Source organism: Poeciliopsis prolifica, unplaced genomic scaffold (assembly GCF_027474105.1).
Source record: "Poeciliopsis prolifica strain line A6 unplaced genomic scaffold, Auburn_PproV2 SCAFFOLD016, whole genome shotgun sequence".
NCBI classification, from domain to species: domain Eukaryota; kingdom Metazoa; phylum Chordata; class Actinopteri; order Cyprinodontiformes; family Poeciliidae; genus Poeciliopsis; species Poeciliopsis prolifica.
In genome coordinates this window covers 1663084-1679600 of record NW_026562391.1, presented here as the reverse complement: position 1 = coordinate 1679600, position 16517 = coordinate 1663084, and the positions used below count along the sequence as shown (strand labels likewise).

Below are 16517 nucleotides of genomic sequence, written 5' to 3'. Positions count from 1 at the left end.
AGTTTTGACATTTCACAAACTGGATCTCTATTCGTGACGTTAATGTGGATAGTCAAATAGTCTAAGCAAAAAATAAGTGCAAAGCTTTTTATTCTTCATGTCATATTTTAGTTCAACATAAAACTTCCTACCAGAATCTGTGCCTGGCTGTGACTGCCTATAAATCTCGTTTGAGGACACATGTTCGGCTAATTTCTGCCAAACATCGAGATCGAATTTAAAAATCATAAGCCTTGTAGATTTGAAACTGCCCGGTGTAACCAGATGTCCTTTGCTTTCAGAGATTTTAGAGTTTATTTAGTCTTTACTCACAGTCGCACTTCATGCCCTGGTGGATGAGACCGTAGAGCAGAGAGCCGCAGTGATCGCAGAAGGTGGGGCTCCCATAGGTGTGGATCTTGAACTTGTGCTTCGTTCTGGGGTCCTGAAGGGGAGGCAAAAATAGAGGGAATGATACTGTTAATATTATTGCGACGTCCACCTCGTGATTCATCAACTCAAATGCAATCAAGGATAAATTATTTCATGTCTCGTTTTGCACTAAACCCGTGACAATCCTCCGAGTTTGAGAGTCACGCATTCTGGATTCAGAGAGAGCGATGCGGACGGACCGCATCGAACGTATCGTTCTTTGGGGGACTTCACATCGATTCCAGGTGGAAGTCAATCAATTTGGAAGAACCGAGTGGCAAATTACGGCCGAGGCGTTTCCTCTCCTTCCTGCCTTGATCGCATCAGCAGGTGAGGAAACTGCGGCTGATGATTTGAATTCAAAAGCAGCAAAAAAAAGAAGAAAAATGAGCAAACTTCAATTCGGCTCACACTCTCAGCAACATGAATCATTCACAAACTCTCCTGACAAAGGAAAACCTGCACATTATGTCTTTTTAGAGCCACTGTACCCAGAGAAAGGCTTTCCAGAACACAAAGATTACCATGAAAAGAGCTAAACATTGCCAGTCGAACGTAGAAATGGACTATTTTAGTTTCCGTTACAATGTCGGTGAAAGTCTCACGCGGTGTATTTACTGCCTTTTGTGGATAAATTGTAAATAACCTGCATTTGTATGCGAAGTCATCAAGGCCATCAAAGCCCTCCACTCATCATTTGCCTACATTGAGCTGCTCCAGGCTTTTTGTATAAATATTTGATCAGTCAAAGTATGAAAAAGCGTTTAAAAGACAGAGCCGGCACAGAAATGAGTTCCTGACACAATACGCCACAAACTGCTGAGGACCAACAGACCAACACAATCCTGAGATTGGACGGAAACAGATACAGGTTTTTCTTTTTTATCCAATCTAAGCTTTGTGTGTATTTGTATTCAATGTTTAGAGATAGTTGTTGCCCAGTTCTGTGGTGCCATTTGTTCACTAGTGTGTCCCAAAGAAGAGCTTTACCACTTGGAATGGTTTTCAAAAAACATCATCTGTGCTTGTGAGTCTGTGTCAGAAATATACAGTTGCCTATAAACGAAGTGCCACATAGTTCCTGTCATCGCTTTCAGCGTCATCGTGGCACAAAATACCGTGGTGACACTTGAACTTGATGTCGGCCAACCCCAGAACTGTTCAGCTCTCGGTTTGAGTTTTGGTATTTATACGGCTTTTTGTTGGTTTCCAAAAAGAACGCTAAACCTGATCCAATGGCATTTGGGTTAACATTGCACAGGCAGAATAATTATCGGACGCAGCTGATTGGTGTGAAAGAGCGACTGACAACAAACAGGCCACGAAGCTACATGGAAAAGCAAACATGTAAAAATAATAATGTCAAAGTTTGGGATCCGAAAGAAAACATGAGAATTTGTTCACGTTGGGGCTTCAAAGATGACTGAGTGAGCAGTAGAGTGCAGGTGAAGGAAATGAAAATAAAAGAATTTCACCAACAAAAGTACACAATGTTTCACACCTTGGAAAGGCCTTAATCCCACCTGCCGGGCCTGCATCCATTGTCAATGTAGATGATTTGGTTATTCAAATGAGGATGTGTTTAAAACACAGAGAAATATTTAAATCCAGCGAAAACCGGCAGACATAACCAAAGACACTGAAGAGCAGCCGGAGGTGAAAGATTTGCATCGAGATCACAGAAACGATAAGAATGGTGAAATTAATCCGTATTATAAGAGGTAACGCTCTACGGTGTGGAAAAACACAATTGCGCAACGTCAAAACTTAACACATGTAAACGGAACAACTCTGTTCACAATTTAGGTTTGTTGAGGTGAGATGAAATGTTATTTTTCTGTGAAAACAGTATCAGTTTAAACAAGCGCCGCAAACCCATCCCTAGGTAAATATTGGTGTTGAAAAGAGCTTGAGGGTTTTTTTATGGGATATCTTGAACAAGCAGCATACTCCCTTTTTTATACCTGCAAAGGAAAACAGAGTCACTCAGCAAACAGAAAGGTCTGTACTAAACTAAACTAAACAAAAAAGTGAGGGATGCCACATAGAGTGAAAGTGACTGAAGATGTAGCTGCAGCACTTACTGACTTATCACAGTAACACTCATTGTGACATTTCTAAAGTAATTCATTTTAGTGAAGCACTCTTGAATGAAGAGAATAATGAAAGCTGACGCCTTTTTAAGTGCCGCCTCGCTCACTCTCACACTTTTAGCGCACTGTGAATTAAGTATTTAGAGAACTAATACATTCTTTCACTGTTAAAAAACAAAACAACAACATTAGCTGTACTCCATATTCGCTCTCCAAAGTGAAACAGACTTAAACATAAAACAAGTGGAGAGAGGCTCACTGTGTAGCTTTAGATCGATCTCGACGCATCTCTCCAACATGGCAGTCATATATTTCTCAGTTTCATGTCAAACTCTTTGTCATTTTTGGCCATCATGAATGTGCTCAGAGGATCAGTTGAGACAGAATATATTTATAAACCATAAACCGACTGTTAAAATATTAATAAATACCTGTTTCTGCATTTAATGGATACTTTTTCAACATCTTTTTACCCTTAAAGCAGTGCTTTAATTTGATTGATAGAATACTAATTAAGCACCCAACTGTTATTTTGGATGCTATTTATAATGTGACCTTCTAAATTCTAGAGGGCCACATGAAAACTTATGGCGAACCAGATTTGGCCCCCAGACCTTAAGTTTGTCAGATGCGTCTTAAACTTAACCTAAATTTGTCACATTAAAACTGCAAACTTGTAATATTTCATTGGGATTTCAGGCTGCATGTCAATACTTTTACAGTGAAAGGGAAACGATGCATGTTTTTTTAGTTTTCTTTTTACTAACATAAATCTGAAAAGTGTGGCGTGCCTTTGTACTCGCCCACCATTTACTCTAAAATCCAGTACAAACCACTGCGTTCAGAAGTCATAAATTTGTGCTTCCTCTTGTTTTTTCTTTTTAGGTGACTTTAATAAACAAAGCAAATTATAAAGACTAAGAAACACACAAGATTGACTCGTGATAAAATTGTGGAAAAGTTTAAAGCAGAGATGTTCAAATCTCTGCAGTGTGTCTTCTCACACAAGCCATCTTTACTCCTTCACTGGACAAAGAGAAATGCTTTGTACTTCCACCTCCCAGTTTTCAATTCCTGCCATCCTTGTAATTTGTTGCAAGTTGTACTTTTTTTTTAATTATTTGTTGTTGTTTTTTGCCTTCTACGAAAACACAAAATTGCAAAACCCACTTAAAAGCTCAAGGACTCAAACAAAAAAACAAGAAAATGACATAAAATTTCCTGAAAGCTTCTATTCAAATCCTATTTATGTGCACTTTTTAATGAAGGTCTGAAGCAGCTCTACTGTTTTGGCAAGAAATATGGAATCACTAAATCTAACAGGGCCTGTATCAGATCGGACAAAGACAGAAAAAGACAAGACAGCAGGAGAGACCCGCATGGAGCCACAGACAGCTGATCCTGAAGGATTATACTCCTGTCTCCTCCTCCATAACCTTTGTCTCCTCCCATCAGGGATGAATTAGTTATGGCAGCAGAGAACAATGCCGAGCTGCTGATGAACCATAAATTTCTGACAAATGCCATTTGAGCCTTTTAAGGGGGTGAAAGATGGTTTCAGGGTTCGTAGACGGTGGAAAACTCTGACAACACAGAGCAAGAGTGATTGCTGGTCAACTGTACTTGAGCCTAAAGACGCACTTTATTCAAATTCAATTTAAAAACGGCTTATTGATGCCGGAAATGAAATATTGTTCTTCTTTATCCCTACAGAAGCAGTTCAAACAACTGTATTTGATCAGGAAACCGACAATTAAACTAAATAGATCATTTGCTAAGTGCCATGTTGTTGTATGAGAGTTAATCGGTGTAATATTATCTGCTTATAAGGAGATAATAAGATTGATGCAATTTATCCAAAAATAAACTCACATTTCTTTCTCATTGTTAAAATATATGTGTTTAACATATCAGACACTTCTTCTAGGCAACAGATGGTCACCTTAAAAACATTTAAAACTAAGCATGATTTGAACATTTGAAATCTATATATTTATGACTCTAAAAACCAATATTAGAAAATACAATTCATTTTCTTATGTTTACATTTCTGAACTTAAATGGATGGGATAAAAACTATGAGTTTATGTCGGATACATAAATCCAAGAGGGTTTTCTTTTGTCACATTACATATTGAGAGATGTTGGTATATGAAAAAACTAGTTTGACGGGCTTCGCTAAGTGCCTTCAGGGCATGATTAACCCTGTGAGAGGATGTGGGTGATAAAACATTTCCGGCATTCATGTTGGTTCTGAACATTATGGCATTTTAAAGCATTCTGGGTCAGAGTTCTTGTTGTTTTGTATGGAGTTCCACCTTTGAACTACAGGAACACAACGTGGTCTGAAGTTGTTGCTTGACTGAAGTGGTGGTCACACAGTCTATTACCTCACCGCAGACGTTAGAAAGTCGAAAAAATATATAACAAAAACAAAAAAAATAAAAGAGTAAAAAAATAAAGCATATTTATGCTGATGTTTCATTAAAAAATTATGTGGTTACCTACAGTGTGAGAATATTGATGACGGGTGATAAATATGAGCTGTTGAATCAGAACAGAATGAGTTATATTTTCAATGATGTCATCACTTGATGACGGCCTAATGTGGACGAAAGCTAAACATTTTATGCATTATCTAAATGTCTATCGGTTTCCTCAAGCGGTCAAGTAAGTATTAGCTCTGTAGCTAGCCATATATTTATCAAACTGTCTAGCTAGCTATGTAGCTAGCCATATATTTATCAAACTGTCTAGCTAGCTATGTAGCTAGCCATATATTTATCAAACTGTCCAGCTAGCTATGTAGCTAGCCATATATTTATCAAACTGTCCAGCTAGCTATGTAGCTAGCCATATATTTATCAAACTGTCCAGCTAGCTATGTAGCTAGCCATATATTTATCAAACTGTCCCGCTAGCTATGTAGCTAGCCATATATTTATCAAACTGTCCAGCTAGCTATTTAGCTAGCCATATATTTATCAAACTGTCCAGCTAGCTATGTAGCTAGCCATATATTTATCAAACTGTCCAGCTAGCTATTTAGCTAGCCATATATTTATCAAACTGTCCAGCTAGCTATGTAGCTAGCCATATACCTGTTAAGCTGTCTAGGTAGCCAGATACAATCTTTCTGACTACATAGCAACTAGATAACTTGACAGACATAAATATTTCTGAAAAATTAAGTCATCTTTGTGTGTTTTATGTATGTTTTGCTCTTATGTATTTATTTATGGCTATTGTCCTTTTTTGGATGTGCTGTTCTTATTGTTGCACTGCAGTTTTGCCCCTGCCTCCTAGACTAATTTCTCCTATGGGAGCCTAATAAATGATCTTTTCTTATCTTGTTTGTCACCATCCAGTCTGACAGTACAACACTGACAGCGATTCAAATTATTCGCAAGATTCTCTTTGGAGATTAGATGTGCTGAAGAGTCACACCTGTAGATGACTTTTGTCGACAGTCATTATAAACACTAGTTCTTCCATTAACACACCCTGTCTGAGAGCCGTCAAATGGAAGTGCTTCGCCTCTCTGGCCTCTGAGTCCATCTGGGGACTTCAAAGTGGAAAAGAAGATTCATTCAGATGAACAATTGAAAAAGAACACCAAAAATAAGAATGAGTCAATGTAAAAATGACAACTGGTGATTCAAAGGGATGCTACATGCTCAGCGAATGACGTGGAAGGGAGGATGAAAATAGATGGATGAAGAGCATGAGAATTGTTTTGTCATAATTAGATAATAGGTCATGTTTCAATGTTTGTCTAAGGATTTGATTGTGGAAATATCCAGCTTAGTCAAGAAAAAGAACATCTGTCAGTAAGGAAGAGCGCAAATGAAATGTGACTAACACCACTTCATAATGAGGTTCAGTGACTTCTCACAAAATTAGTGCAGTGTCAGTGTAACCCTTAGTATTTATTTTCATTCTTCATTTAGTAAAGCAAGAAAAGATGTGAATATAGGTTCAAGGAAAAAAATAAAAGATAAAAGACACAGTACATCAGATCAAAAGATTCAAAGCACCCAGACAATAACGATGAAACAGAAGCAGAAGCACGGGGGAGTCAGCACAATGGTGCTGGCTAATTGGCCAGGCTCTCCAGTCCAGCCTAATTAGATGCATCATCCACCTCCTGGTAATGAACAGCCTGGCAGAGTGAAGGTGTGCAGGGTTTCCCCAAAGACTGTAGTGGAGCAAAGGCGGACGACCGTGAGTCATTCTTTATGTAGTTTAATTGTGTTGTTGCAGTAAAATGAAAAGAAAAAAAAAACTTCAAGGGGTTTCTCAATACAATTGTAATCAATAATTTTTTCCCTCCACTTTTCAATTGCCAGTCACAGTTTTACACCACCTGAATAACACAAGAGTCATATTCAAGTTGCTCTCTAATATCACCCTGCCTCTGACATTTGTGTGCTGAAACACCTAGTTGAGGTCTGTGGGTCAAAACTTGATTTTGCCAAACATCAAAAGCTGGTGTTGTTTTGTGCAGAAGCAGCTTGTCTTGTTTTGTTTTATAGCCGTACTTAATGGCTCTCTGACTACCTTGGGCTGAAAGTTCAAAGCTCGAGACACGGTTTATGGGTTTGTCCAAGTGGTCAAAGTACTACTAGAGAAATTAACAACGACAACAAAAAAATTGATCAGATTGCCAAGTAAAGCATCAAATATCTGAAGGAGAATCAATTTTAATTAGTGCAGAGTTTCCCTCCATCATGTACTACCACGTGCCTTCAAAATATGTCGGCGAGGTAAAGAAAATGGTGTCGAGGATTTTTTTCTGGCATGAGTATCAGGTTTGAAATGTTATGTTCATCTTCTTTATGTATTGTAACACTGGGGGACATTTTCAATACCTCCCAAGAAGAAGCAGGACTGAAGAACACGATGCTACGGTCTCAGGTTAGTGAAAAGGTAACTCGGGAATGTCACTCATGACACACAAGCTCTGAACAAGCATAACAATTCAAATTGTTCTTTTTCTTCATTTTTATTTGCAGGTATAAAAATAAAATAAATAAATGAGATAGTTGTGAACACTTCAGGCAATACACTCAAAGAGAAAAAGAGATCAACCTTTTGTGAAATGTGCAGCCAGACAAGAGAAGGGGGCGAGCGTGAAATGAGACTCTGATTAATTTCCGCTAATCTCTGTCATATTCTCTTAGTCGCCCGTCTCCTTCATACGGGACTGGAAAATTAAACGCTACGCTGATTACCGGGGGTGGAAATGTTAGCGATCGGTATCGGATGGTTATTGACCAACAGTGGGCGACACTTTCATGCCACTCTTGCTCGGTACCTGGCTCACTGCTTTCCTCTCTCTTTTACCCGTCATCCCTCAACGGGAGGATGACATTTGAATTGGAGGTGGCAGGAAGCTCCTCCCTTTACCAGATTCTGAGTCACCCTGTCTTGCGGTTCATCTGTTCCTGAGTTAAACGAGAAACTGCAGAACAAAGCACCTCTTCATGTGAGCCGTCTAAAAGTTGACACCAGGAAAGATGTTCACAATGTAGAAATTTGGCTCCTGAAAATGCAATAAAGTTGGGGGGGCTTTCACTGAGGTCTTCTGCATATCAATGAAATTGATAAATGAACACTATAAAAGAACTTGTGCAGTGCAGTGTTGTGCAACGTTGGCTTAGTTCAAGCAGCACTTTTATAAAAAAAAAAAATAAAAAAAACATTCAACCATCCATTTTATTTAATTCTACTCCATTTAAAACCCGGTAATTTGAAAACAAGAAACTCGATCGAAACGGTCGTTTGCTTTTGTGAACATCTTCGTGAACACAAATACACTTACTGGTGTCAGTTTACAAAGGAAGAAACTAATCAAGCTATTGATTTACACTGTCATGATTGTGATAGGAGCTTTTAGTATCTAATAGTTCAATCAATGCCAAGTCAAATGTACTTAATGGTGACAGGAAGCTGGTACTTTAGTACCTTACAAATGTGGCAAATTAAACTTTTCCTTCTGCATTAATCATGAACATACATTTAGTTTATCTGTTTGTCTAACTTTGTGCTTGAGGGTTTTCAACAAAGGATAAACATAAACAAAGGACACAAAAAAACAGCTGTCCAGTCCATTGCTTTCCTGTCCAATTCCAACTGAGTGTCGTCTCACTTCGCAGCTCAGTGTGGGCTTTCTGCCATTCACTTGGATTCCTCTGGTAGAATTTCAACTGGGCCAATCACTGAACAGGTTATGAACTGCAATTTTGATTTTCTGCTCTTTTTCAAAATTGTAGCCTGCTTGGATTTTTAGCAAAGGCAGCACAGGAAGTGAATGAGGCTATTCAGTCCCTGCTGACCAAATATTGAATTAACATTAACAGCTGCCTCATTTACGGCACTCCTCTCTCCACAGCGGAGGACGGTTGTTTACAGCACAGGCAATTTTTCAGTAAGCTTCCCAGCATTGACTGGGACATCACACTCGGCATCGGCAAAAAAGTTAGCAAGTGGGTAAAATTTAAAACCTCGACATCTTCCACATTGCCAGGAAAGCAAAACAGCAAGCCAACATCCAGTATATTGTGCACTATGTCAAAAAGCCAACTTTAGACATTATTAGGTGGATCCTGGTTTCAAATTACTCCTGTGACATAGACATGCTCCTGGTATTAAATTTAAGAACCAGCAAATGTGTTAAGTGCCTAACTAAACAGCTACTTAAGACAGTTGGAGGGTTGAAATATGCCTCTGGATCTGTTATGTAACGTCCCTTCACGTGTTTGCTCAGCAAAAAGGATTAGTCTTCTCCTTGACAAAGAGATATCCAAAGCCAATTAGCATCCCGCATGGAGACTCACAACACCAAGGGATATGCACAGACACACTGAGACATATGATCAGTTTTGATCACCAATTACCCAAACATCTACAGCTGTGGAGAATGCCAGAGTAGTTAGAGAAAAACAGGACACCTTTTTCTCTTTTCCCCCAATCCTCATGTGTGATATCCTTGTTAGCCCAAAGTTACTTTATAAAGCATTTGCACAAAAACATTAATCTAATACACAGTTGTTAGCCCAAATGCAGTACAGAGTGACCCATTCTCTCCACATCACCGATCACATTAACAAATGTAAACCCTTTGATTTCAAGTGGACAAATCTACATTAATAATATTTTTAATGGATTTCGAAGTTTCTGGTGTCTGTTTCAAATCATTAAACAACCATTTGAGCTAATAGAGACTGAAAATCACTGAGCCTATTAAAGTCCCGGGAAACAATTTTAGAACTGACATCGAGTGGTGAACATTGTGGGAAAGATTTTCAAGACAACAATACAGAGCGATCATTCACCCAGATGTGTGCGGTTAGGCTTGGCAAGCATACTATTTTTAGCATATAAATCATCAGTGTTGGCCTTTCGCTAAGCCGCTGAGTGCTTGCGGGGTGGGACAGGGTGGGGATAGGTTACCAATGCAATTCACAGAGGGTTTACCTTGCGGATCTGTTAACCTATCTGCCTGCTACCGGCACTGCACCCCAGCTCACTTTCTGATAAGTCTCAAGATTCATCTTGTTATTTGGGTAAACTTCAAATCCATATCAACAAGTTCAACAAATAGCTAAAAGTGACTTTGCCTAGAGTTCAAACCTCACTTTATCGTCATTAGTAAGCTTTCGGAGCATTGTGGGAAGTCTGCTCCGGTGCGACTGAGGATACATTTCAAATGATGAAACTTTTGATCTGTTTTCAGTGAAGTTGGCAGAAGAAAATGGGAAAACTATTCAAAACACCTTACAGCAGCTTTTCTCAATTTCATACCCTGCATGTTTTAGGTGTTTCCCTTCTGCCACACACGTGGATTGGATATGTGGGTGATCAACAGCCTTCTGCAGCACTTAATGGTCATGCAACCGTTTGAATCAGCTGCTCTGGAATAAAGGTACATCTAAAACATGCAGAGCAGGGGGAGCCTGAGGACTGGAATTGCCTCACAGTGAGCAATGCATGCGATTAAACTCAAAGTACTGTTTTTAGAAAAAAGAAAATCAAACACTAATAATAAGAACAATCTGCCAAAAATCCATATCTGTTCAAACAAATACTTGTTTAGCTTTTGCTGTTTGTTCAAAACAATTCCTAAAACCTGCTTGGACTAGAAGTCTTCAAGATATTTTGAATCACAATTATCACAACATCAGTACGTGTAAAATTAAAGCAACTCAGAGCTTGGATGCAATATTATACTCTACTGTATTTTGAGCGACATGACGTCGACTCTGCCTGTCTGGAATATATTTGGCCTTTTGAAATGACTTTCTCTCTCTGACACCCAAACCTGGTGTAGATTGTAGAGACAGAGATGATACAGTTTGAGCGGTGGAGACACTGTGATGACTGAAAGAGTGAAAAGGAGTGACGAAAATGTGGCTTATCTGCAATAGATACCATCTCTGAAATATTTATCAATAATATTGCAACTCCACATCAATCCTGTAGGTGTGTGGGAACTGCTGTCATCAATTTCTGACATTTATTGGTTGTCTCCATCAGACCTATGTCTTCAAAATGAACCTGATGAACCTGATGTTGGATGCAGACACTTTCAAAAGCCAAAGTGATCTTGAAACTAGGGGTGTCACTTCCGATTTGATACCACCTTGAGTACTGGCTGAGCCCGATATTGACCCGATACGGTATCACAACAAATCGTGCAAACTTTCGTGATCTAAGAACTACTGACCCATTTATAATTAACCAATGGCTCAGTGTGTAGGATATAAATGCTGATGCACAGAAATGCTGGAGCGGACTAAATGCTGGAGCGAACTAAATGCTGGAGCGGACTAAATGCTGGAGAGGACTAAATGCTGGAGCAGACTAAATGCTGGAGTGGAGTGCTTCTAGCTGAGATTTTAGATGCAGGTCGATATAATCCGACAGTTGTTTTTTTGTTTGATATCGAGATGATTTCCGGTATCAGATCGTAAAAATGAAATTAATTCCAGTTGAGTAAAGTAAAAGAGGCATTTGGATGATGTAATCCAAATGCCAAAGAGGCATTTGGATTAATTGGCATTTTGGATATAATCCAAATTGGCATTTGGATTACATTAAAATGTAATCCAAATGCACCATAGATGAATATGTCAATCGACTTTAATCAAAATGAGTCAATTTTAAACAAGACAAACTGATAAATCACACATAAAACAATTTTTTTTTCTTGAAGTTCCACTTATGACTGTCCTAAAGTCCTTTTTTTCTAGTTCAGTTCCTATTTGACACATTGTATTTTTGTAGTATGCAAAAAAGAGAAAAGATTTCAACTAGTAGAAAATGAAATTGTTTTGTGGAGGAACACAACTGTAGTTATATATTTGAGTTAACTGCTCCAGTCTGCAGCAAAAAAACTGAAGGAGGCACAATCTGAGACTCGCTGAAGTCTTGAAAGGATTAGAAGCCTGTGGACAAACTTCCTCTCCACTTCACTTCTCACCGTTGGAGAAGCTGAGCTCCAAGCTGAGGAGGCACTTCCCTGTCCGAAGGCCATATTGTTAATTTGCAGACGCTGGCTCATTAACAGAAGCATGCACACATGCTGTGCATGACATCGTCAAGGTCAGAGGAGGGCAGGAGGAGCTGTCACAGCTGTCACCCTGGCTGGAGGGTGAAGCCACTGTTTGCCAGCGCCGACGCCCAGGTTTCCTCCTTTTGGTCAGGCTTCCCACTCCAGAGGCCAAAATTAATTGGTCCATCAGACACGGCCCATCTATCAGGTACTTAATAATGAAAATACCTTCACAACCTGTTCCAAAAGTCAAATCCAATTGTCAACACGTTGGCAGCCTCCTGTGATAAGTTGAGAGCTTAGTGGGTCAGCGCTGTGGTCTACGTAGCTTACTCTGTAGAGAGTTTAATATGTTCCTGTGTCTGAAATCACACCTAACAAATAACTAACATTATAGATTAATATCAATAGTTTGATTGCATATTCAACCATTTCACTGAACTTGGATCCAGAACCGCACAGGGTTCTGGGGGATCTCGGCAGAGAACAGGGTTAAGCCGCTCACATTTAGTGAGGTGGGTGGCATCAACTAACTCACTCGCTCTTTGCTTACCTAGCAACAACTGTGTGGAGGGAAAACTGTGGATAAAACAGTAAAGATTTACTGTTTGTGGTAGTGCTTCACCATTTAAAACAAAAAACTAATCAATAATTATTAATATTGGTTGATTGGAAAAGCTTACATTGCTTTACGTTTTTCAGCAATATAGTCGAACCTTACTTAAAGATAAATATAATTTTCAATCATTTAAATAAGGCAGGTTTTTTAGTTTTCTCTTTTTGAGAAACCTATATTGTAATTTTCACAAGTGATCTGAAATATAGACATGGAGGGACTCGTTGTATGGGACGGGACTGAGCTCGCTTATTTTCTGAATCTTCATTTGTCTCTGTTTGCAACGCAAAGACAATGTTTCTGTTAGTAAATATATTCTGTTTTTTACGCAACACAACCTTCAACGTAGATGCAAGCAATTCGAGCTAACATTTTCATGCTGCTGCCGTTTCATCACTGGCATTTCTAGGTTTCATTTAATGAGGCTATATGACAACTCATGACGATATGACACCCAGTGAGCCGGTGGTATGTCAAGTCATGTCGCCATGCTGTGAAAAAGACTAAATGTAAATAGTCATCTAGTGTAATTCTAAATGACTGAATTTAGAAATAGACTAAATTTAGTCATTTAGACACTGAATTATCCGGCAAAAGATAATGACAAGCTCATCTAGGTATCATCGCAGTAGTTTGGTATCAGTGTGTATGAAGGTGGTTGTAAGATGCTAAATTGACAGACATTTTCATCTTCCACAAAGTTCAAATAAGTGGTATTTATTTACTTTCAATTGTAAAATATTACAGATGATCAGAGTGGCAGAAGGGGTAACCCTTTAGACTTCTAGACAGTTTCCTATCCTACATACAAACAAGCACAGAGGACTGACTCTATGTTGGTCTCGAGCTGCAGAAGGAGCAGCAGAGAGTCAGTTTGACCCATCTGTAACTTGCATCGTTCTATTTCTGGCAAGAAGCTTCAAAGCTCCAGCTTGTTCTGCTTTAGACTTCCCTACACATGAAGTCAGGTTTGCACTTTTAAGACTGTTTATGACCGAGAGTGGGCGATGTGGCCTCAACGTTTTATCGCAGTGTTTTGTGGTTGTACTGTGATCATGACAAAAGTGATGATAAGAATGCATTACATCTATATCTATGTCGATGTTAGATAACTGTATCACTGAGACTGTGTGTCACAGCAATTATGGCCCCACAAACACAAATACTGCTCGTGAAAAACATTCCCATGTGTAACGTGCCTCTGTCTGACACCAATCAGAAAGAGTGAGATTTGCGTCACTCAGCTGCATACAGTATCTTACAGGAACTAGAGAAGTACTTTATTTATTCGACCTCAAGTGTTACGATTTTTTTTCTGTGCATTTTTCCTTAAAACTGGTTCCTTTGCCAAACAGGTGGTAACGCTATCCTGTCACCAGTTACAGCTTTGGCTCAGTCCAAATCGAAGCTCTGGTGCTGGAAAGCTAATGTCACATAAATTCCTCACAAGAAGGGAGCTCTGCTTCAAATGTTTCAGTATCAGTGACAGAAACGAGACAGAGGACAGAGACACATAGAGAGGCGAAAACTACAAGATCACATTTCTGGTCTTCTGAAAGAAAAATTTGTACTATCTTTGAGACAAACAATGATACAAACGCAAAGCAGTCGTGAATTGTGTGTTTATATATTCAAAAGTGGGTTCGTTGACTCAGCAAACGCTGCACGAGAAATATTTCTTCCTTACATGGTAGATTTCAGCGCCTTCACGCTGTTTGCGACTTCGAATCGAAAGATGAAGCTAGCGAGGAATGTGACCTCGATGCAATCGAGCACAAAAGATGAACGTTGAATGTTTGATCAGGAAAAACTCCCACAACCACGTTGACACGGACAGTTGACTCAGAGTCCAGAGGAATACAAACTCCCCAGAGTGAAGGGCATTATTAAAAAAGATACTTAAGGGTCTGGCAGGACTGGATATTTGTTATTATGAGACCTCAGAGGGAGTGATGGAATGCATGCAAATAGGCTTCGGGGTAAAAACTGTGACTTGAATAAACTACAAATATGTTTGTTGGTATGATAGAGTGTATTTATGTACTGCAGAGGGGACAGGAGGCAGAAATGTATTCTAATGAAGAGTGTTTTTTCTATCTGAGTTTCAAGACGAGTTCAGTACTGAACTGTTTACTCAAGAGAGTTGAGTGATTTTCTAAGTTTCGCAAATTAAAATATGCAGTGGAATTTAGTTGGTGCGTTTCAAAAAACAGTATTCAGGCTTCGTACCCCTTCAGACGACAACCCATCCTCTGACTTCATGTAGCCAAGCGTCTTGTTTCTTGAAAGTCTGTATTTGGAAGACATTTTCCCCGTTTGAAATAAACGGAGGTTGCAACATTTCATTCACTGTATCCTCCCTCAATACGTGCAACATATTTACAATTGTATTTTTCAACTTATCATCATTCCTATCTGAAAATATTGCAGCATCACAAGAATCACTAGATGGTTTTATTCAAACCAACTTATGTTGTTTTTTAATCACTATGGTAGTTTTTACATCCCTTTACAGGTCAATGTCTCACAAAAGCACAACATTATTATCCATTTGTGTTGGTTACATGAGGTAACAGCTTAGTTTGGTCAGCGATGGCCACTGAAATTTGCAGGGTAACACTTTATTTGACGAAGTGTGCATAAGCCTGACATGACACGGTCAAACATTATATAACACCTGTCAGGAACATGAAGGAGTTTTCATGAATGTTTATGACTGTTGTCATGAAGTGTCATTCGGTGAATAATGACACTTTTAATGCAAAGTTGTATTAAAACATGGATGAAAACTCCATTAAAATTGTCAGCCTTGCATTAAAAGTGTCATTATTTACCAAATGACAGGTCGTGACGACAGTCTTATGCACACCCCGTCAAATAAAGTGTTACCGTTTGGGGTTTTCCCCAACTCTCTTTGGTGGCCCGGCTCTTAACCTTTACCTTTATTGGGTCTTTGCTCGCATTGTCTCACACAAAGGAAAAGCAGGGAAAACACACCACAAGTCTATGCCACGCATGCATAAACTAAACTGAAAGCCCGTCAAATCACGACAGTACTAAAAGAAAGTTGCAAGTGACCAAAAGTTGCCCAAAGGAAATTTTTATTTCTATGAATTGCTGACATTTCCCAGCGATTATTATTTCAGTCTCACACTGTAACTTAACGCAGGGTTATTGGGTCATTGACGATGTTCCTAGAGAGAGTAATGCAGCCCATCCCAGAGAAATCCCATCCATCTTCTGTCTCCCACTGTTATTAACACAAGCAACAGGACTCCATAATGCACATAGACACTTGCACATCTCCACCCCTCCCTCCAGCAAAGCCAGGACCAAACCCCTTTGTAGCAAGCAGCGTCACACACCATTAGCATAAAGATTGAGGATCTGCTCGTTAAGACCCGAGAGAGTATAAATATCATCAGCACCAAGCCCAAGGGACCCAACCATCACGTCAGCCATCACTCAAAACTGTTAATACTGCAAGCAACGGCGTAGCTGTGAAAGAACCTGTGTCTTCTCTATTTATGGTAAGATAATTGGCTCAAATGTGACCAAAAAAAACAATGCGCTAATGGCAGTTAGCTAAAAAAAAAAAGCAATCTCATTTTAGTAGTTTTAGCAAATTAAAAAATATCCTGAAGTATGCTGCGACAAACTTGGCCTCAGAAGTGCCTGGTTTTCAGCCAGCAGTCGGTTCTGGCTGGTCAATGAGTATATCATCCTGTTAGTGTTTGACATGTGGAGATAATCATTTAAGGCACTTAGAGTAGCAAATTACACTGAGTAGTTTTAACCACTGTGTGATAGATGCCACGGCAGATGGCAGATGTTAATGTGA

The 16517-nt window shown here is 39.2% G+C and overlaps 1 protein-coding gene across 4 annotated transcripts in view; it reads right to left on the bottom strand.

Moving 5' to 3' along the window:
* The window catches only part of prkcaa (protein kinase C, alpha, a), a 126868-nt gene that overhangs the window by 57543 nt on the left and 52808 nt on the right, over positions 1 to 16517 (bottom strand). For all 4 annotated transcript variants that reach the window (XM_055041548.1, XM_055041549.1, XM_055041550.1 and 1 more), the window contains exon 4: positions 313 to 424. In XM_055041548.1, coding sequence (XP_054897523.1) covers positions 313 to 424 — 112 coding nt within the window. The remainder of the gene's footprint in view (positions 1 to 312; positions 425 to 16517) is intronic.